This window comes from Gymnodraco acuticeps, unplaced genomic scaffold, assembly GCF_902827175.1.
Source record: "Gymnodraco acuticeps unplaced genomic scaffold, fGymAcu1.1, whole genome shotgun sequence".
In the NCBI taxonomy this organism is placed as follows: Eukaryota; Metazoa; Chordata; class Actinopteri; order Perciformes; family Bathydraconidae; genus Gymnodraco; species Gymnodraco acuticeps.
The window spans coordinates 3,307,796-3,330,814 of record NW_022989983.1 but is presented as its reverse complement, the minus strand read 5'-3'; the positions used below and the strand labels follow the sequence as shown (position 1 = coordinate 3,330,814).

At 40.7% G+C, this 23,019-nt stretch overlaps 2 protein-coding genes across 5 annotated transcripts; one reads left to right on the top strand and one right to left on the bottom strand.

Moving 5' to 3' along the window:
• Positions 1–13,546: 13,546 nt before the first annotated feature.
• LOC117543784 lies at positions 13,547–17,898 on the bottom strand. Of its 2 annotated transcripts, XM_034212345.1 has the most exons (4): positions 17,578–17,898; positions 16,707–16,829; positions 16,215–16,277; positions 13,547–15,759 (listed from the first exon to the last, which is right to left on the bottom strand). In XM_034212345.1, exons 1-4 carry the CDS (start codon positions 17,845–17,847, stop codon positions 13,603–13,605), a joined length of 2,613 nt encoding a protein of 870 aa, XP_034068236.1. In that variant the 5' UTR covers positions 17,848–17,898; the 3' UTR covers positions 13,547–13,602. The 2 variants fall into 2 exon arrangements, with proteins under 2 accessions (XP_034068236.1, XP_034068237.1); XM_034212346.1 differs by lacking the exon at positions 16,215–16,277.
• Positions 17,899–18,210: 312 nt separating this feature from the next.
• On the top strand, positions 18,211–22,340 carry LOC117543785. Of its 3 annotated transcripts, XR_004568603.1 has the most exons (8): positions 18,211–18,346; positions 19,438–19,562; positions 19,744–20,234; positions 20,428–20,647; positions 20,850–21,067; positions 21,526–21,670; positions 21,750–21,854; positions 21,961–22,340. XR_004568603.1 is itself a non-coding variant. In XM_034212348.1 (7 exons), the coding sequence occupies exons 2-7, from the start codon at positions 20,100–20,102 to the stop codon at positions 22,270–22,272; spliced, it is 1,140 nt and encodes a 379-aa protein (XP_034068239.1). In that variant the 5' UTR covers positions 18,393–19,562; positions 19,744–20,099; the 3' UTR covers positions 22,273–22,340. The 3 variants fall into 3 exon arrangements, 2 of the variants coding, with proteins under 2 accessions (XP_034068239.1, XP_034068238.1); XM_034212348.1 differs by lacking the exon at positions 18,211–18,346 and having other exon boundaries at positions 18,393–19,562; positions 21,745–21,854; XM_034212347.1 differs by lacking the exons at positions 18,211–18,346; positions 19,438–19,562 and having other exon boundaries at positions 19,640–20,234; positions 21,745–21,854.
• The last annotated feature ends 679 nt before the right edge of the window (positions 22,341–23,019 follow it).

The window sequence follows — 23,019 nt, the reverse complement described above, 5'->3', positions numbered from 1 at the left end:
TATCCCCACCATAGACTGTATATACACTGAATAAAAATATAAATGCAACACTTTTGTTTTTGCTCCCATTTTTCATGAGATGAACTCAAAGATCTAAAACATTTTCTATACACAAAATAACCATTTCTCTCAAATATTGTTCACAAATCTGAAATAATCTGTGATAGTGAGCACTTCTCCTTTGCCGAGATAATCCATCCCACCTCACAGGTGTGGCATATCAAGATGCTGATTAGACAGCATGATTATTGCACAGGTGTGCCTTAGGCTGGCCACAATAAAAGGCCACTCTGAAACGTGCAGTTTTGCTTTATTGGGGGGGTCTGGGGGGGTCCGAAAACCAGTCAGTATCTGGTGTGACCACCATTTGCCTCACGCAGTGCAACACATCTCCTTCACATAGAGTTGATCAGGTTGTTGATTGTGGCCTGTGGAATGTTGGTCCACTCCTCTTCAATGGCTGTGCGAAGTTGCTGGATATTGGCAGGAACTGGAACACGCTGTCGTATACGCCGATCCAGAGCATCCCAAACATGCTCAATGGGTGACATGTCCGGTGAGTATGCTGGCCATGCAAGAACTGGGATGTTTTCAGCCTCCAGGAATTGTGTACAGATCCTTGCAACATGGGGCCGTGCATTATCATGCTGCAACATGAGGTGATGGTCGTGGATGAATGGCACAACAATGGGCCTCAGGATCTCGTCACGGTATCTCTGTGCATTCACAATGCCATCAATAAAATGCACCTGTGTTCGTCATCCATAACATACGCCTGCCCATACCATAACCCCACCACCACCATGGGCCACTCGATTCACAACATTGACATCAGAAAACCGCTCACCCACACAACGCCACACACGCTGTCTGCCATCTGCCCTGAACAGTGAAAACCGGGATTCATCCGTGAAGAGAACACCTCTCCAACGTGCCAGACGCCATCGAATGTGAGCATTTGCCCACTCAAGTCGGTTACGACGACGAACTGGAGTCAGGTCGAGACCCCGATGAGGTGAGCTGTTCAGTTTAGATTCGGGGATGGGAAGCTTCATAAACAATTTTCTGCCCTTGCCGTTGAGCCACTTTTACCCAGGCACTGTGTGAATGACGCCATGCCAATTTCCTGAATCCATACTTCACAGCTCCCCCTCACCTCACCCCACCCCCTTACCTTCTTCCTCTCTCACTCCTCACTCCCTCTGTCCATCGAAACAATGTCCATGTCAAGACAATTATACCCACTCTCTGCCACACACACTAACTCGCTGTGTTTACCACCGAAGGGCTGGTGGCAGCAAAGCAATTTCCTCCTGATGTGAATGCTGTATCTTTTTCTCTCTCTCTCTCTCTCCCTCCATCTCTCTCTCTCTCTCATCCACAGTCTCTCATGCTCCTCTAGCCCTGCAGACATCTGATCTCATAAGCGATATATCTGCTGTTATAGCCACTGGCACCTCCTTGCATCCGGCCACCAGCTCTGCCAGTGCTGGTTATTTCTGCTGGGAGGTGGCGGGAACGTGACAGGCGCAGCAGCGTGCAGCGGAGCGAGGGCCGCCAGCTTCAGGCTCGGGGCTCACTGTGTGTTGAGATTATCACCCGAGCCGCGGGCCCTACCAGCGCCACTCTGCCGCCTCTCTCGATGTGAGGCCACCCTAGTTTCACAAGTCACATACATTCTCCTCGGCCCTCCACTCCGGGCCCGGTTACACAAAAGAACAGCCACCGTCACACCTTTATGACACCGTCAATCATGGCTGCGTGTTGTGTATCCTCTGCGGGCAAACTCTGCCTTAAAGCATGCTGTGTGCGCTTAGAATAGGTGGATACAGGACATGATTTAGCCCGATAGAGAAAACAGAATATTAAAAAGTAAAGAAGTTAGGCCTCCGGTCCCCGGCAGTGTATGAAGGCGTATGGTCATATCACGCAAACCCATCCACGGAAACAGAGTGAAGCTTTAAGACATAAACACACAAATGCAGAGACACATGAAAATGAATAAAGTCTATTGAAATTCTTTGTTTGTCCTTGAGGTTTGTGTGTGGGTGTGTGTATGCATATTTGTATCTATGGTTCATAGGTCAGCTAATAGGGGTTGCAGCTAATAGGAAGAGGTGAGGCTACATGAACAGGGAGTCCATTGTACCAAAGGGGAATATAGACCCCTTATTTTTTACACTGAACAAAAATATAAATGCAACACTTTTGTTTTTGCTCCCATTTTTCATGAGATGAACTCAAAGATCTAAAACATTTTCTATGTACACAAAATAACCATTTCTCTCAAATATTGTTCACAAATCTGAAAAAATCTGTAATAGTGAGCACTTCTCCTTTGCCGAGATAATCCATCCCACCTCACAGGCGTGGCATATCAAGATGCTGATTAGACAGCATGATTATTGCACAGGTGTGCCTTAGTCTGGCCACAATAAAAGGCCACTCTGAAATGTTCAGTTTTATCACACAGCACAATGCCACAGATGTCGCAAGTTTTGAGGGAGCGTGCAATTGGCATGCTGACAGCAGGAATGTCCACCGTGAATTGAATGTTCATTTCTCTACCATAAGCCGTCTCCAAAGGCGTTTCAGAGAATTTTGCAGTACATCCAACCGGCCTCACAACTGCAGACCACGTGTAACCACACCAGCCCAGGACCTCCACATCCAGCATGTTCACCTCCAAGATCGTCTGAGACCAGCCACTCGGACAGCTGCTGCAACAATCGGTTTGCATAACCAAAGAATTTCTGCACAAACTGTCAGAAACCGTCTCAGGGAAGCTCATCTGCATGCTCGTCGTCCTCATCGGGGTCTCGACCTGACTCCGGTTCGTCGTCGTAACCGACTTGAGTGGGCAAATGCTCACATTCGATGGCGTCTGGCATGTTGGAGAGGTGTTCTCTTCACGGATGAATCCCGGTTTTCACTGTTCAGGGCAGATGGCAGACAGCGTGTGTGGCGTCGTGTGGGTGAGCGGTTTTCTGATGTCAATGTTGTGAATCGCGTGGCCCATGGTGGTGGTGGGGTTAAGGTATGGGCAGGCGTATGTTATGGACGACGAACACAGGTGCATTTTATTGATGGCATTGTGAATGCATAGAGATACCGTGACGAGATCCTGAGGCCCATTGTTGTGCCATTCATCCACGACCATCACCTCATGTTGCAGCATGATAATGCACGGCCCCATGTTGCAAGGATCTGTACACAATTCCTGGAGGCTGAAAACATCCCAGTTCTTGCATGGCCAGCATACTCACCGGACATGTCACCCATTGAGCATGTTTGGGATGCTCTGGATCGGCGTATACGACAGCGTGTTCCAGTTCCTGCCAATATCCAACAACTTCGCACAGCCATTGAAGAGGAGTGGACCAACATTCCACAGGCCACAATCAACAACCTGATCAACTCTATGCGAAGGACATGTGTTGCACTGCGTGAGGCAAATGGTGGTCACACCAGATACTGACTGGTTTTCTGACCCCCCCAGACAATAAAGCAAAACTGCACGTTTCAGAGTGGCCTTTTATTGTGGCCATTCTAAGGCACACCTGTGCAATAATCATGCTGTCTAATCAGCATCTTGATATGCCACACCTGTGAGGTGGGATGGATTATCTCGGCAAAGGAGAAGTGCTCACTATCACAGATTATTTCAGATTTGTGAACAATATTTGAGATAAATGGTTATTTTGTGTATATAGAAAATGTTTTAGATCTTTGAGTTCATCTCATGAAAAATGGGAGCAAAAACAAAAGTGTTGCATTTATATTTTTGTTCAGTGTATAAAGGATCCCCACTCATTTAATAACAACATTGCACCTGGCAGCTTAGAGGAAAATTGTATGTGAGATTGACATTGTAAGATTGACACCTAAAGGAAATCCGGCTCCTCTGTATGTATGACAATATGTATTAAAATGTGTTTAAGCCTTGCAATGATAGTTCTCTACATCACTGAGATTTAGATGTCCATCCACTTAAACAATAACTCATTTTTATATGCATTCGTAATTATATTTGAAGTTGCCATGACATGCTTTTCCAGTTATTACCTGTCCCCTTGTGTGTTATGTAGCTTTTTCTGCATGTAAACGGTCTGCAAAGTCACAAACCATCAAAGTACACCCTGTAGCGGGTAAAACTCTAACACAAAAAATACCTGTCTATGCTGCCCCAGAACGCCTCGTTGGAGATTTTTATTTTTCCATTTTTTTCTTCCTTGGATCCCTTTGCGTCACTATCAAACGCAGTGGGGGACCTTTAACGTACATTTTCAACTATCAGGGAGTACCATTGACTTGCATAGAGCTCCCTGATTGTTGGTAATAGCCGAGTTGGGATCGTGGAGAAACACTCACTTATCTTTTCTCAGGCTGTGAGTGTGTGGCGAACTGTGTGGCGAACTGTGTGGCGAACTGTGTGGCGAACTGTGTGGCGAACAGCTGGCTGTGAGTGTATGTGTGTGCTCAGGCTGAGTTCTGCTGTGTCTCGCTGTCTTGCAGACCCCACGCAGCAACCAGGAAACGACACCAGTAACCCAGCTCACACTGTCCGCTCCTCGATCCTCAAAGGGCGGAGCAGCGAGCCCCGCAACGTCCCGCCAACACGGCACCCAGACCCCACGCAGCATTCTCATCTGTTTGTCATTACTGGTGTCATTTCCTGGTTGCTAACAAACGCCATTGTAAAGGCACGGACACACCAATCTGACAACAAAGAACTGACACAGACGGACCCCGACTGTTGCGTCGCCTCGCGTCTCTGCGTTTTGGCCATGTGTCGCACTGGAACACACCGCAAAGACTTCAGCCGACGGCCAAGAAGCACATAGGAACTGCGCATGCGAGAGTGGCAATAACTCTCCTTACCAGCAGGCGGCGGTAGTGTGTATTCGTCATTCAAAAGAGGCAACATCCGGAAGACAGACTGCGTGATAACCGAGAGAAGAAGAACAGACTGCGTGATATAAACAAACAACAAATAGCGTGTCCGTTCCATTTTCACTCTACAACGAGAAGCTCACGGGGCTTTCCCGAACCTGTGTCGAGAGCTGGAGTTAAATGAAGTCTCAGATTTGCCTTCTTAATAGTTTGTTTGGGTCCCTCACTTCCGTTTCGCTTCTCATGCACTGATTCGCTAGCTGAACAGCCAATCAGAGTGATTTATTTTGCCTACTGCCTTTCGGCCGAAAAGGCGTCGGCCCGGCTGAAAAGACCCGACGGTGCGGGACACACCAATCTGAGTAGGGCGTGTCGACGCTCATCGTCGGCCTGACGCCCACCGACGCCGATAATCGGCCTGGTGTGTGGTACGGTGGTGGACTCATCAGAACAGAGTGGGCGAGCTGACCAATCAGAGTACAGTGGGCTCATAGGGAGGGGGGGGCAGGAGCTCCAACAAGCCGTTTAGGACGTAGAGTGAATACACATACTAGTATACAGAGATGCTGTATGAGAAACCAATGTGATTTTGGAACATTGAACAATGTAAATATATTCTAGTAGACCTCAACAATGGAATTATGATCAGTAGAAATGGCCATGTCATGGGACCTTTAAGATCGACTACACCACATGATAAAAATCCATTTTTTATTTGCTCTTCACTTTGATTTATACAAAGTAGTCAACCATAATCACAACAGCCGAGACTGTTAGCACAATGTTACAGTACTCATGTTGACATATCACAAATTAACGGCTCATGAGAGAATACATTTGTGTTTTACTCGCAGCTTTTAATATTTATTGTTGTTGTACATCTGCATGCAGCCTGCATTGTAATGAGTCATCATTTCATCCATGAATACACTTATGAGTTTATCACCATATTAAACCATAATGACAATATGATGTGGCTGCTTGTTATCATCGCAGACGCAGACGTGAAAAAAGCTTGTGCTTGTTTGAATTCCTCAATCAAATGAACATCAGAACAAGAATGATGCAGATTAAAGGACAATTCAATTTAATTACTGCTTGGATCTTTTAGTTTTTTGTTAATTATTCCTGTTGGTAATATAAATGTAGTTTTCAACAAATCAAGTGTGGCAATGTGAAGATAAAAACTTAGATAGAGAAACGATCACACAGTTTAAACAAATCTCCATGTCAGCCAAAATAATGGAAACATGTTTATTTATTGATTAAATTAACCATAAAAGTTCAAAGCTGCTGTTATATTATAATATCAATGGAGCAATTTAGCTTGCTTAATTATTTTTAGTTTACTCTCACCGCTCCCATTAAACCCATTGCTGCCTTCGGTAAACAGGTCTGATAAAAACTTGAGCACCAAATGACAGAAAGAAAAGTTAGCAACAAGATGGAGAACTTATAGCTACTTGAAGGCCAGATATTCTTCCCCAAAAATCAGAGGAGACCAAAACAGAGCTGAAAGGACAGTGAATATTAATATATACGAACTGGAAGCAAAACCTCAAACCGATCCACAAGGGAAAACATCGAAATATCTTGAGAAATGTGTTTTTCTTTCATCACGCTAAGATTCAGATACTGTTTGTCGGAGGAGTGTCAATCTTAGCATTTACTTTTGATAAGTGCAATGTTATCATAACGTTGTTATAAAAAACCCACCTATTTCGAGAGAAGTTTAGTCAAAATCGAAGTCAACTTTATTATCCTCTTGTTAACCCCCGAGCCAGTTTTTCAGGTCTCAGGCTCGAAAATGACATTCCCAGAACAAATGACCATATCTTCACTTCTAAAAGGGTTAAATTAATAATCTTTTTACTCTAAGCAAGGTTACATCTGTGAGTTGGATGTAGAAGTGTCAGAATCAATATAGATGTTTTTATTTTAAAGTAAATTCAGATTGAACACAGTAAAAAAATGTAAATTATTGTGTCCGTCCAAAAAAATAAATTACTTATAGTGAAAACCACCCTTGAATGATGGGATGATAGACTAAAAGCTTTAGGAATCCAAACATATAATAAGTACCCTGTATCAAGATTGATGCAAAACAAGTAACATTTGACCTTCTTAGAGAGATTTAGCACAAAAAAACACTTCTGGGGTCATTTGGGTGGATTTGACCTATCTCTGGCCCCCCTTGCTCGATTTTGCTGATTGACATCTCTTTCTAACCGTCAGAGCCAATGGAATCGAGGGGAACTCCCACATGCTCCTTATTTGGTCATGTGTGTGTGTGAGACTGACGCATAGCCAAAACCGGAAGCTGCGATAACTCTGGTGGCTACCATTAGCAGCTAACTTTTACTCTCCGATTTTTACATAAAAATTGAATTATGGATTATAAATAATTTTTTCAAATCCACAGAAACATTATCAACCTATGGAATAACCGATTCAGCCGCGTTTTTTCTCGTTTTAATGCCATTGAACAAGTCTTTTGATTAGATTGACAGCTACGGTGAGACGATCTCCCGTAAAAGCTACATAAAGGTACGTGTTGTGATGTCTGTGTTTGCTTCCCCTGTCGCGAGTTCGGATCAACCGAACCTCAGCTTTAATCAAATATCTTGTATGTGCAGCTACGATAAGTAATAAGGGTATCTTTTATCTTGAGTTCTGTGCCAAAGTGCGTTAGCATCTTTCGCTCAAGGGTCATTTAGATGCTTCTTATGAGACTTGTGTTTTGTTCTGGTAAAAATGGTTTGTATCGTCAGTTAGCTGAGATTCTTCCCGTTAATCTGGTATAACACATTAATAGGTTCTTAAATATTAAGATGCCCTGAGACACAGTGTCGTGAAAGAAAAAAAAAAGGGTCTTAACAGGTTTTAACCATGAAGAAAATTCATACTTCATTCAGGATTGTTACACTTTCAGATCTGTTTCATAACACAACAGTAGATCCTCTTGTGTGAATTCAAGCACTGTTGAGCTCAGCGTTCTCCCCAACCCACCGTAATGAATTCATTAGAGCGCAACTAAAATGAGATCTTGATTAAAAACAATTAAGGTGCTTACTTATTTATTAAGTTTGTGGCCAAGTGGTGTTTAGCATCTCCTGTGGGCCACTCAGTGAAGTAATGGCCGTCACATGACTCAGTATACTGAATGAATAATACACAGAAACACAGAGGCACACACATAATCACATAACACTTGCAAGTGTATGTTGCACACATCTCCTTTCTTTATCCAGGCCAGCTGGCACCTCATCATAACAAACAGATTATTACTGCCTTCCTCTCGGCCTGAAGTGATGACTCTGTCGTATGTCACTGTCTCGCAGCATCACCCTGATTGATTGCCAGTCCTGACACCCACCTGCTTGTTCCACTAACCCACCCAAATGCCCGGAAATGAAATGCTTCGCCGGGGTTATAAAGAGGGTAAACCCTTGTTGCGTTCCCTGCTGACGACCGGGGTGTTGTGGCGGCAGGTGTTACCATATTAAGCCCCGGGGCAGACGGGATCACAGCCCAGCACTCCCTCATTACACCTCATCTAGTGGGGATTTACAGCTTTTCCAAAAACAGCTTGTCTACAGGTGTATTGTCCTCGCTGTGTGTAGGCCTAGTGCCGGGAAGCACAAACAATCAAGATTTAAGGAAATAGTTTCATGCATTTTATTGTAAATTGTAGCATGTGTTAGCTTCATCTGTGAGTGAATTATGTCCATATTGTATGAAGACCAATTCAAATCAGCTGCCACATCATTAAAACTCACCTGAATTAGTATACAATGTTTTAAATTATTCTTGTACAGGATTTGTTTTGCATTACAGATCATAAATGTACATATACACATTATTTTTCCTAGTTTCCTAGTAGCAATATAAGATGCATAACAGTCATCACCTCTGTCTGTTCAGTATTAGCTAGAAGGCAGTACAACATGAACAGCTCGTACGTTCGCTGCAACAAACATATTGGAACCGATCATTTTTAAAGGACTCTCCCTCCTGATAACAGCTGCCGAGGAGCAAATTAATAATGAAGCAGAAAATTAGATTATTCTGAGTCATTAATTTTATAGTCTCTATAGGAGTAGATAATGGTTCTGTTAGTGATCATAACTGTTGGCACAAAAGTCACCAGAATGCTTGATTATAGTCCTTGAAATCTTCCTTCACTTTTTTTGTATTAGTTTATGACTTATCAACAACATTTAAAAAAGGGAGAGTAGTAAACAAAGTAGAACAAAAATAAAAAAAGTAAGAACCCAGTTACCTTCACTTTCAGGTCTCATACATGTGCACCCAACATCTACTCTACAAAATGCATTTTAATCTCACTGAGTCAAAGACTGTAACGGTCTCCTGCTAGGCATCGCCCCCATTTGTGCACACAGGTATGTAGAAGAGCAGAATTGGCACAAACCGCTGCATTAATGTAACTACAAACACTTAGTACACAGCCTCGGCCAGATCCTCTGCAGGCTGTTGGCGTATCTATTCGCATTTTACACATCGTCCTCTTCCTACAGTCGATCAAACTGGCCGTTTTCACAGTGAAGTCATCTATTGACACAGCAGGGGACACATGCTTGTCATTATCATCAATCTATATTTTATACAAATTAACCTACCTCAGAAGAACATTTAAATTCAGTGTAGGTCGTAACTGTTTTGAGAATGCACGTTATGTAACTGTGCTCTACTGCATACCATCTTTACACACATTTACAGTGAAATATTAGGCAGTCAAAACATTGAAACAGTTTAAAATACACATCTGCAACATTCAGATAATTGCATTGGCAACGAACTGGTACGCTGATCTTTCAATTCAACGGCAACACATCTTTGCTGCAGTAACCAAACTGATGTGTGTCTAAACTTGAATGATTAGAAACAAATGGTCATTGTACTACTTACATGTATATTAAGCAAAAAGATATTTGGAGAAAGTTATATATTTTTTTATTTGTGCACTTTCATTTTCTCTGCTCACTATATGGCAGCAGATATTGTACTTTCCCTCCATTGTTTTTATTGGATATCTTAAGAGTATTGCCACACTGTTGTGTCTTGTCAAATGTGTTAGTTATGTTTATGTTTTTGTCTGTCATTTCCTGTTTTATTTTGTATTTCCCTCTTGTCTTTCATTTCAGGCTCTGTTTTCTTCCTCCCCTTGTGTTTTTTTCCCCGCCATCATCAGTGTCTGCCCCGCCCCTGATTGTTTCCACATGTTCCCACTCACCCACATTTAAATAGTCCTGTCTCTCCCTGTCCTGTGTCAGTTCGTCTTGTTTGTTTCCTCGAATGGTTGTGCCAAGCCTCAACTCAGAAAGGATCGCTTTCACTCATGTCAGGTTTTGTTTATTTTGTTAGGCTTAAGTTTTTTAAAGTTTTTAGCCTAACAGGATTAGGGTTAGGGTTAACCCAGGGTTTTTAGTCCTCTTTTTGTTACGCTAGTTTTTTCCTCCTTGTGAGCGCCTTTTGTTATTTCTACCACCTACTCTGTTAAGAGGGATTACCTGAACTGTATAAATAAATATACATTTTTGTATATTCAAGACTTTGTCTCTGGGTCGTGCATTTGGGTTCATCAGTTTGTGCCGAGGTCCTGACACACACCATGGTACTTTACTTAAAGAGGCGCTTTCACACCAAGTACTTTGCCGTACTTGGTTCCCAGTACTTAGCTCATCGGAACTCTTTAGTTCCCGGAACTAAAGAGCAGATCGCGTTCACACCGGAATAAGTCCCTGAGGGAGGATTAGGCAAATGAAGCCGCTGACGTCACTTCTTCTTCTTCTTCTGCTTTGGGTTTACTGGCAGGCCGCAAACAACTTCACGGCGTATACTGCCACCCGAAGTTCCCGGCTGGAAGTCCCCGGAGTAGGGGACTGGCACCTCCTCATCACTCCACCGCCCCCATGTTTTTTTTTGTGTTGCCATAAGTTAGTCTCTCTCCGTTGGTGCGCTGGGCTAATGCTAATAATGCTAATGCCAGCAAATACAATGGCGGCTTCACAAAACTTTTCCGAGTTTTACGGGGCGTGGTTTGCAATTCGCCCAGCCAATCAGAAATTGGAACCTTTTTCTCCCCAGGAAAGTCCCTGCTCTCTAACAGGGACTAAAAAGGAGTGAAAAGGTTCGCAAAGTCACAGGAACTATCGGAACTATTCCTGGGAAAAGTACTCCGGTGTGAAAGTGCCTAAGGTCTGTTATTATACTCTTTTTCTTCAATATATAATAGGTCTCGGATATATACAAACATGTCTCTGAAGTGTTTGGCTCCAAACACCAAACAGATCATTGTAGCATCCCATAATCCCCTCTGTTTCAGCCCTGTTTCAAAAGTGCTGATTCTCTGTATTTTACTTTAGATGAAAATAAGGAGCCCCTCCCCATGCCCCTCTGAGAGAGATTTGGTTAAAAAGAACACAATGGCGCTCTAGGAGGAGATTCAGGTGATAAGGTGGGCGGGTGTTACCTTGGTTGGTGATTGGCTAATGGTTACACAAGCCAACAAATCGTTATGACATCATAAAGTGGCCAAAATCCGATCAGCTCATTTTCAGACAGGTTTTTAAATGGATCAGGACAAAAAGAGAGAGAATCTTTTTTCCTGAAACTTTCAGAATATCTTTACACAGAGGGGACACATGCTTATGTATAAAGACATAAAAAAGTACATTTTGCATGATAGGTGACCTTTAAATAAAAAGTACTTCCACTTTAGATTTCTTCACTACACACAGCCAAATATCTGTAAAGTGTTCAATCACAGTTGTCAAGAAGAGGATTTAGCATGTGTGGTGTTGACGGAGGATCAATACAACTCCATCACAGCTGAGCTGTCCTCTCTCTACGAATGAACACAAACCATTCACTACTTTAAGATGTTCAGGGAACACAATCCAACTCACTGGAATCCTAGGACTTAAAAATAAACCTTTTTTTGTACCCTTGTAAATGTGATCACACACATAGCAGTTGCCTAACTTGTGTATTATCTTCACCATCATTTGCTGCATGCCTTGACTACAAGAGAAGAACACGTAATACATGCATTCATATGAATGTTGAAAATCAAATAAGAGCAGGTCTTCCAGTGCTATATTTTTCATAATGTAATAATGCAATGTATACCTGTGAGTGCAGGCCCTCGCTGAAAAATGAGGACCCGTAAGCTACTGTTTGATAAGAGCCATACATTTGTCTTGCTTATATTCCTGCCCATGGTGATACAGAGGGTGACAAATCCCAGCATGTGTTTAAGGAAAAACGATAAAAACATAAACGATAAAAACATAAACGGGAAAAACGAAAAAGTTCATTGTTTATTGTGGTTTAGTAATTTTCATTTTGCCTGAAACCAGTAACACAAGCAGAGATATCCCTTGAGATTTGCAGGGTAGTTTATATAGGAAACGTATATAAAGTTCTCCCCAATGAAAGGAGAGTCCTGCATGTGGGTTTAGCCTTGGGTGGTTTCTGTACAAGATAGGCTTTGTCTCCAGATCCAACGCCCACAGGCATACTACAGCGTTACTCTAACCTCACAAAGAAGCAGCGCCTTCTCGTATTATTTCCTTAGTATGTTAAAAAAGGTGAGAGAAAGAAACTGTAGCAATTAAACGAAAAGAGAAAAGAGGAGCAAAAGAGGAAGTTGCTAATGGGGGTATCATAAATCAAACCAATGTATTTTCTTAAAAGGTGGGAAGGGAAGGTGGTATTAGAAGGGGAGGGGGACCATCTGTGTCTGTGCAGAAGTGGTACTGAACACCCACATTTAAGCACAAGCTCGAGTGATCACACACACTGTATATTAGATTACTAGGTGTACACTGCAAAAACTGAAATCTTACTAAGATGAAATATCTTAAATCAAGACAAAATATGCTTATATTTTGTCTGCCAAGATATTTCCTCTTACAAAGAAGTTTTTGCTGTAGTGAATTTCACTTCCATTAAGTGTTTTTTTACTTCATTATCTTAATGAGGTTTTATTACTTGTTTTTGAGATTTTAATACTGATTCTGAGTAAATTAATGTTTAAATTGAGAAATACCATAATTCTAAAGATATTAGATCAACACTGATAAGTAGAAAACTGCTTTTTCAAAGTCAGAATATCTTATTGCAAGCATCCTATCCTTTTTCATCTCTTAACATATTAAAAACAGATAAGGACCAAATGAAATTCATTGTTTTATTGTCGCTCTAAAACCCAGTAGGCTACATCAATTAAGTATGTCCATATATGAAATGCAGTATACAGAAATAACAGCACCAGCCAAGTCAAACTACTGCATTAAGAACATTCTTTTCAGCATGTATTATTCTTCAGCAAGCTAAAGTGATTGAGCAATATGTGCAAACATCTCATTTGAAAAGTTAAAGTAGGTAACATTATTCAGGCCAAGGGCATTTAGCAAACATAAACAGCATTGTGATAAACACCTAAATGGCTGATAACATGTTATGTAATTAACATTTAAAACAACCTGAAAGAAAGACCCAGTATTATACAAAGATACAGATGATTTAGGTACACTGCAAACTATAATGCAAAACGCATCTGGAATCCAAACAGCTAACATTTGAATCTGCTAATAACATATCCTAAGTCAGGACCTTAGTCCTACATTTAAACCTGCTAAGTTTGCTTTAAATGTTTCAACATCATCATATCAAAGGAACACGCTATGAGTCATTTGAACTGTTGTGTAATTCCATTACATCCCCAAGATAGTATTTCACTTGTACATAGGTTTGGCCCTTTCTGCTGATTGTGTAATAAGAGGTAAAATCAACCAGCTTTTCAGCATCCACTAACTCAGTGGCCTGTGCAAGGTGTGGGACCTCAACTTGATAAGCCATAACATTTCTATCAAAGCATATGGACTGAAAAGGCTGATATTCCAAACAATAAAGCTTAGAATCAACAAGAAATATGCTTTTGACAAGTCCAAATTCGGGTGTATTACCATTTAGTACATTGGCAAGGATCAAGGACTTCTCAGTAATGTATTTATTACCATTTATCACAAGCCATTTCACTGATACAGCATGGTTAATTTCACTAAAACCTAGGAAGTCCCTCAATTTCCCATGTAAATATTGTAGATCTCTAACCTCAGATACAGGACCCATCTCCTTTTCATTTGAAAAAATTGGGTGCTTGGAAGGGTCAACATTTTGGCAGCTTTCATATATTTGGTTCTGATTAATCAAAGACTTGCATACATTTTTAAAATTGAGCTTGGAGGCCCATTGCTTAAATAAACAATGCTTAGACTCGAACCGCATACACATATGTCTGACCATGGGACCCAATGATTCTATCTGTGATGGCAAATGTATCATGTAATGCTGCTTAGGTGTAACATTGTGGTCTGGAAAAAGCTCCTTCCAATGCTTCAAATGACTTTCAATCAGTAACTTTAACCTTGACACAGTTGCAATGGTAAGAACAGGTGCAAACACTATTTGAACAATCTCTATTAAGTCCATTATCAACTGCACATATGCATTGACTTTCAAATGTTCCAAAACAAATGGCAATATCCTCAACAGGACAAGCATTTGCCCTGATGACTGCCTTAGTTTACCATCAGTTGACATCAGTGTACTCGGAGAAATTGGGGATGGTCGATCTCTAACATCTAGAGGCGAATAAGGGAAACCAAGAATAGCTGAATTCACAGAGTCCAGATTTAACTCTCCTGACTGAACAAGATGATTCAAAACACATTTAATTTCCAGAGGAGCTATACCCTCAAGAATGACATGCATAATGTCTTGCGGGGTTTGCCGAATAATATCAAAGGATGGGAAGTCAACTAACTTGCTCCTTCGATTGATCCCATATGTTGTTCTAAGGCTGTTGCGAAGCAAGTCTGTGTTAGCCTTTTCTATTTCATCACACTGTCTGACATGATTCTCCAATGTTCTTTTAATATATGCATCCTCGTTGAATTGTGACTGCATGTCCTCAAAAGAACACTCACAGTGTCTGCACTTACTGTAAGCAAAGCCCACTCCTTCTTTGAACCCTGCGAGTTCATGCTGTGCCAGGGTGTCACCACAGAGAGAAACCATAGCACCATGTATTGTTTTCTCCCCGTTAATAGTTTGAATTTTAACACCACTGTACAATGCATCCATGTCTTCCTTTATTCTATTCAATATTACATCTACACCAGATTGACGGAGGTCTGCTGATTTAGCCATCGCAAGTAGCCTAATAGCAGCCAGCTTAGACCTGTATTTTGGATTTATATTTCCTAGGGTGTAGTACACCATTAACAACTTGTTCTTTGATGAAAAGGATCCTAGTGGATTACAGATCTCTATTTCGTCTGTATACAGAATAATCTGCAGTGCATTTGGTTTCTCTGAAAATAAGGGATGAGATTTTAAAAGAGAACCATCAACAAGGTCATGAAAAAAACCTTCACTGCACCTCTGGGGTACCTCTTCAATCATAGTCAAAATCCTCGGATGTAATAGGAACTGCTCTACACTTTTGACTAATGGTACATAATAAAATAATTTGTCTTTGATGACAAAATCTGTTGATCCTCCACGTTTCTTCCTGCATATGGTTCGAGCAATTGGAATTTCCTCTGCATCCACACAACAAAACTGCTTCCTAATAACACTGTTCTGGCGAAATGTTGTTGAAACGTTAGCAAAGGGGTCAATGAAACTGTCAAATATATCCATTGCATCTTTTCCAAGTTGATTGGTTGTACTTCCTGAATTCTTCTTTAGAACTTCCTTCATCTGCGTCCTGAGGTTGTCCAATAGTGATGATTGATACTGCTGTACCCCAGCAACAATGTCATTCATGCCTTTCTGAAAATGAGAGATTGAAAGCGATGTGATCAATCTTTGATGTTGGTAAACATTATCATGATCACTGTAGCTTTATGTGATATACAGTTTTGCTTATGACATAGACACAACAGTAAAGTGGATAACAAAGCACTAAAACTGAACTCGGCCATCAGTGAACCACTATTAACTGCTAACTGTGTACAGTAGGTAGCCAAATACTGTGCTCTGTTCTCAAAGAAAAACTAGGTCTAACTTAATATATGGCTACACTGTGTCTGGTTATAAATTGTAATAAAATATGGGAAATCCCTTACTGGGTTAGTCAGAGTGAATGGCTTGAATTTCTGGATAATAAATGCTCATTTGCATTTCTTTGTCGCACACAAAATATTTCCTGTTAATATGTTCTGAGAAGCAGATCACACATGGCATAATGCTTTTAGTCCAAAAAGGTTACATAGGAAGCATTTTACCTGTGACAGACGATGCTTGGATCGGGCATTGATAACAAAGGCAGTGGCATGTGTTGTCAGATCCTACAATACAAAATGTAGTAACTTGACATTTGCAGGTATAACATTACTCAATGTGACAGAAATATATAATCTTTAAATGTATGCACATCTGATGATAAAAAACTGGTGACATGTGGTGAGCAAAGATAGATAATTTAATATTTTGTAACTCTGACCAAAACATATCAAACATTAGTACTCCAACAAGACAATAAGCCATTCTAACTCTTTATGTGTTCATTTAGTTTTGCTAGTACAGCACATAGAAATACATCTTCACATATACCTCTAGGTTTTATGAATCATTTGGTGAATTTAAATGAAATATTTCAACATAATATTGATATATAAATTATATGCTAGGCCAATATTAGCCACTACTATATCGGCCTGACCTTTATTTAGCAGCCCTTAATTTTCAGTAGATAGTCAACAACAAAGAAAACATACTTGGTGCACTGTGACAGCTCCATCTTGGTCGATGCCCATTTGCTCTTCAACTGAGTCAGGTGTGTGAAGGTTCTGATCCTCGCTGCTGGAGTCGGCTGGAAGCTGATCGGGTTGAATGTTGTCCTGTGTACAACATATCAAAGAAACAAGATTGTTTGAAATTGTAAAAAATTAAAAAATTAGCTTCACTAAAAGAGCAATTTAAATATGTAATTCCTTTCTATCTAAGATTATTTTCACATTAAACAAACTTTGGGGGTAAGAGTTATTTCAGCAACAATTATTAACTGTAAGCCGTAGCACTTTATCCATTGTCTGGGTAACACTCTTTATTACATTTTTTCAGTCCAGAAAACAAAACCACGAAACTTTTTTTTCTAATCAAATCTGAAAATCTATTTATTTTTGTTTTAAGTTTAATAGTGGGTAAAGAATTTGAGATTTATTTCTGATTTGCTAAAACTGTGAATTCAACAAATCATGTGCAGATCCTGACAGGGATGCATGCACCTTGCAGAATATTGCAGAGTGAAAAAGTGGAAAACCATAATTTTTGTGATTTACAGTTTTAGTAACTGTGGCCGAACACCAACGTAATGCATATTTTTAACGGTTTTTTCATCCCCACAAAAACACTACATAGCTAACTGCTGAATTAAAAATATATGGTTGACAGATGCCGCCTGCTTGTAGCCTAGCAGATTCATTAGTTAATGCTAATGGATTTATAATAACTAAATGTGGCTGATCAGTATTGGCTAACGCTATCTGTAGCATCACAAAATGTACGAAACTAACCCTGTATCCGAGTGGCCACGTGGCCCAAACACTGTAGCTAACAATCTTAGCTGAATTAGCAGACGTTACTTACTTTTTGCTGCGGTCCTTGGGTTTCCTCCTGTCGGTTTTCATCTCCACGTGTGGCGTCGCCAGGTCTGGTGTCTTCAAGAAGATGTTGAAAGTGTCTTCTCTTTACATGATGGTAGAATGAGTTGTACACTCTATATTCCTCAGTGCATCCATCAATGCCACAGAGCAACCTGAAGTCAGAGCTGCGACTGTGCAGTCGATTAATATGGCTCAATAATAATTTCAGTGAAAAAGTTATAAAAACGCAGCAGATAACGCACCGCCAAAGCATCGTGAAATCTTCCAAAAGTTAACGATATTAAAACGTTTCTGCAGCAGGCCATGTACACGTTGGGGAAAATAACTAATGAAGTGGGTTTATCACATTCTCTAGCTGTATGGGGGAGGCCGGTGAGTCGTCTTCCTATATATATATATACACGTCATAATAATGCCTGGGAATAACTTGTGGAATGATGTGCATCTAGAAACAGATGTTTGAAATGTTACCTATGACCGCATCAGTTATTAATATTCCTAATATTTGCAACATATAAAATATCTCTGTCACCCCTCTTTAAGAAATGGTACCTTCCAATGGGAACCGCGAAGAGGGTCCGTTAAGGGCGTGTGTTAGGTCAGGTGCACCTAGCTTCAGGACGTTGCTGGCTAGCTTTCCTTCAGGCAGAAGACTGAACCTCTGCAAGTGATTGAACATTAAAACTACGCCATGGATGAAAATGGAAGAGATATCACATGCTTGGATCCTATAGCAACTGCAGCATTAAAAGGTAATGTAATTTTGTATTTTATACTGCACCTCTCCAACAAGCTTTACATTATTTGAATCGGTTGGACTTAGCTAGGCTGGCTACATATCTAGTTAACTTAGCTAATATCTACTGTAAGCTGTTAATAACTGCACAATCGACAAATCGTGGTTAACATTTTAGTTGATACTGTTTTATTGCCAGAAATAATGTCAAGAAGCAAATGAGCCTTCCACAACTGACAGTAAAGTATTTAGCATAGCCATCTTTGGCGCCCTTCTTTGTTGTACACTAGCATAGCCATCTTTGGCGCCCTTCTTTGTTGTACACTAGCATAGCCATCTTTGGCGCCCTTCTTTGTTGTACACTAGCATAGCCATCTTTGGCGCCCTTCTTTGTTGTACACTAGCATAGCCATCTTTGGCGCCCTTCTTTGTTGTACACTAGCATAGCCATCTTTGGCGCCCTTCTTTGTTGTACACTAGCATAGCCATCTTTAGCGCCCTTCTTTGTTGTACACTAGCATAGCCATCTTTGGCGCCCTTCTTTGTTGTACACTAGCATAGCCATCTTTGGCGCCCTTCTTTGTTGTAGACAGCATTTACAAATGCGTTGTTGTATGATAGTGCAGTGCAGGCTATTGAAACTACACTGTCCTTTGGATATAAGCAGGCTTGGGACGTAAATTATGCTTATTTGAATAAAGATTTCAAGGTAAAGACACTGTTTTGAAAATAAGTTTAACTGTGTTTGCTCTTAAACATCAAGATTTGTTTTATTGTACTATAAAAGATGCTGAAAATGTATAACTTTTATAGCCTATGAGATTTTACACATTTGTGTTATGGATTTATCCTAACAACATGCCTCGTTTATTCATTTCCCTGGTGCATTTTCATTTGGCCAAAATAACTTTAACTCTGGATGAACCTATTGTAACAGCAATTTTTTCAATCAATTATAAGTAAGTGCAATACATTTTTTAATGTTAAAGAAAATCTTGTGAAGCCAGCCAGAAATGTACATTACTCTTTCATTTTATGTATTTAGATAAATATGTTATTAGTTGCTTTTTACCTTATTATTAACTGTGTGGTTAAATGTGTTTTCAGCTGCTAATATAAGCAGAGACATGCTGCCCAGCCTCTCTAAGGAGGACTTGCGTGATCTCCTTCCCGGGCCTGAGCACTTCAGAAGAAGAAGAACCATTTGGAGACTCAATCATGATGAAAATGAGGTGTTTCCAGATTCTAACATTTGAGGGACTTTAAACCGGTTACCAAGTAAGCCTTTCCTAGTCATCATGCAGTTATTTGAAGTGGAGTTTTTTGGTTGTGTTGATTTTTGTTGTTGTCACAGCGTAGTGCTCTTTTCATTGTAAATACCATTTTATATATATATATGCATCTTTTATACAGGGCCAGGAGACAGACCTGTGTAGACCGAGTACCTCCCATGGGACTTGTGATTTCAGCCCTATTCCTACCCCCAACCTTCCTTGTTTCCCTCCTCTTCCTCCTCTTCCTCCTCCTGCCCCAACCCCTCTCCATCCCCCGTCTTTTCTCCACCCTCCTTCTCCTCTCAAAGCCCACAACCCCAACATGGTGCCAGCAGAACCGTACAGCTTCCCAGTCCACTGTATGTCTTATACACAGACACAGAATTGGAGCAATCACGAAGCACCTTTTCTGAAAAGCAGCGTGCTGGAGAAGAAGGAGACTACGTCCTTTCCAAAGATCTTCGCTGTCGATTAATCAGGAATACAGTCACAAGCATGCTTTCCATTAAAAGAGCAGCTGGGGATGACTTTAACTATCCATGCAGCCGTGAACTCACTGTAATGGCGAAGCGTCTGCTTGAGTACTACCCAATGCTTCGGGACAGATCTCAAACCAGTAGAGCTGAGTGGGTATGTCACTATTCAAGTTTTCAACTCATGGTTCAGACAAAGCACTGCAATCATTTGCCTATCAAACTGGGAGTGATGTGTTTTATCCAGTTCAATAAGAGCTCTGTGCAACTGCTTGTATGGTGTATTTTGTTTGATACAAGTTTGTTTTATGTGAGTTATAACAGAACCTGTTGTATGTCTGTCTTGTAAGGAAACTGTGAAAAAGCAGCTTTTGAAAAGGGTCCAGAATGTGACAACCCCCAAAAAGAAGCAGGGTTCAACTCCTTCAAGAAAGAGGCCTAGGAGTTTAAGCTTTCAGAGCAGCCATGAGACGTACACTGATGAGACTGATGAATCCACCGCATCAACCTTGATCTTGGAGAGATCACCACCATCTCGATGCAGCACCCCGGAGGCTGAACAGTTATGTGGTAAGTACATAAATTGAAATAGTAGATAGTTAAATCTCTTCAAGAAAATTTAATAATATCAATAAGCTATTTTAGAACCCTTTTTTATTCAAGATTACTCATCTATGTTTGCCCTGTGTCAGTCACTATGGCTGTTTGTGTGTTAATGTCTCATTTCAACTTTAACATCAGAAATGAAAATAGTGGGGTTTATGTTTTCTAGCATCAGAAACGGAGAGCCCACAGACCCAGGCGAGACACTATAAGACTCTACAGGCGATGTATAAAACTAAGGCCAGACCGAACAAGATGGATGTTGCTCAGCTCCTGGACCTCGAAATCCAAGCGAGAAGGGCCTTCATTGACTCTGATGTTACAAAGGAGCAGGACAGGCCTTCCAAGATTCTTAAAGCTTATCCTTGCTTTGGAGAACTGGATCATGTAAGCAAATGTTGTACAACTATGCTTCCTAATTCAGATAACGTTAGACCAAATTTGAAATGAGAAATGGTGTGACAATTAAATCAGATCTGTCTCATTATTTATAAATGAATGACTCAAATATGCTTATTGAATACAAATATTTATTCTGCATAGATATATAAAAACCCTCCACTTATTTAAAAATAACTAATTTCACAAATGTGCTTCTGATACACACAACATTATTTTGTTAGTATTATTGGTCCACAATACGTATTTAAAAATAGTGTGTGCATAAGACATACATTTGCAAAAAAACACATGTTTCTATGTGCATATTTTTGTTAAGTGACCATTTAAATCACATTATACACATATTAATCTTTTTTTGGAAATTCAGTTATGAGACGAATTACTAACCTTTGGAATGTAGATTTTAATATTTCTTCTACATATTTTCTCTCTCGTTGTTTTAGCTAATGGATGAACTACGGCGGGTCCTCAATCAAGGCAACTCCCACTTCTTAACGGAACTTAAGACCCGGTGGGGGACCTTTTGTGAGAGGGCACAGTTTTATGGAGTTTTCAAAAAGCTCATGAGGCCTCCGCAGCTTGACAAAGGTGATTATTATCTCTGACCATGTCTGTTTATTAACTGACTGCAGGAAACGGAATGACACTTTTTTTTTCAACAGTAAAGCACTCAATTGCCATGATGAAGGCTTTACCAGAGATGTTCCCATCACCTATGGCCCCACCCAAGAAGTTAAGGCACGCAAGTGAGGCTGTGCTCCACGTCCTTGAGGTAAGAAAATGTATAAGAATTTTCTCATGTCGATACAAAGAGTGAAATGTTGTGATCATATTTGTTTCCCTTTTTGTGACGATTTCTTTGTCTGTTTTTGTGTCAGTCTGCAGAAGACCCAAACACCTTTCTTCAGACACGACCACTTTCCAGCCCTGTTGTCATCATCTGCGAAACCAACTGTATACTGGCCATTGGAACCATGCCCGTGCTCATCTTCCCAAAAGAGGACATTCATGAAAGCGTGATGTATCTCATGGCATGTTATTACACCTTTCACCTCACCTATCCTAAGTGCATTGCAACACTCCTGTCTGTGGTGCAGACAGAAGTCCTCTTGGACGCCATTCACGACCGTGACATGACTACTTCATACAAAAAGGCTATGGCCGACTGGAAAAAGTTCATAAGTGATTAGGGCACTTATATATGAGGGGCCGCTAGGGACAATATTCAGAAATACCGTTCACTTACACATGTGAAACACTCTCACACACACAACTGAAACCAAAATAATTTACAAACATATGTAAAAATCTCTCATATACACATATGAAACGCTCTCACACACACACATGTGAAACGTACTCACACACACACACCTGAAACGCACTCGCATACACCTGAAACGCACTCGCATACACCTGAAACGCCCTCACACACACACACATGTGAAACGCTCTTACACACACATGAAACGCACTCATATACACATTAAATGTGATTTCAATATGTTGTGTGAGAGGGATTTCAGTTGAAACGGAAGGCATCTCGCCTTTTAGAAATGTGCATTTCATGTGTATATGAGTGCATTTCATGTGTGTGAGAGCGTTTCATATCTGTGGGAGAGCGTTTCGTGTGTGAGAGAGTTTCAGGTGTGAGTGCGTGCGTTTCACATGTGTGTGTGAATAACTTTGGATGTCATGTGTGTGAGAGCGTTTCATATGTGTATATGAGAGATTTTTAGATATGTTTGTAAATTATTTTGGTTTCAGTTGTGTGTGTGAGAGTGTTTCACATGTGTAAGTGAACGGTATTTCTGAATAATGTCCCTAGCGGCCCCTCATACTTATAGTCCTATTGAAAATTGTTCGCTGAGTCAAAAGTGTCATGAGAATTTCACTTGTGTTGTATTTTACAGTGAAAGAATGTTCTCTTTTTTTCT

Coding starts and splice junctions, on each gene's coding strand:
- LOC117543785 (XM_034212348.1), top strand. CDS start 20,100: ATGCTTTCCATTAAAAGAGCAGCTGGGGATGACTTTAACTATCCATGC. Junction 20,235..20,427: donor AAACCAGTAGAGCTGAGTGG/GTATGTCACTAT, acceptor CTGTCTTGTAAG/GAAACTGTGAAAAAGCAGCT. Junction 21,671..21,744: donor GCCTCCGCAGCTTGACAAAG/GTGATTATTATC, acceptor TTTTTTCAACAG/TAAAGCACTCAATTGCCATG.
- LOC117543784 (XM_034212345.1), bottom strand. CDS start 17,847: ATGCTTTGGCGGTGCGTTATCTGCTGCGTTTTTATAACTTTTTCACTG. Junction 16,830..17,577: donor CCCAAGGACCGCAGCAAAAA/GTAAGTAACGTC, acceptor TGTTGTACACAG/GACAACATTCAACCCGATCA. Junction 15,760..16,214: donor CCAAGCATCGTCTGTCACAG/GTAAAATGCTTC, acceptor TCTCATTTTCAG/AAAGGCATGAATGACATTGT.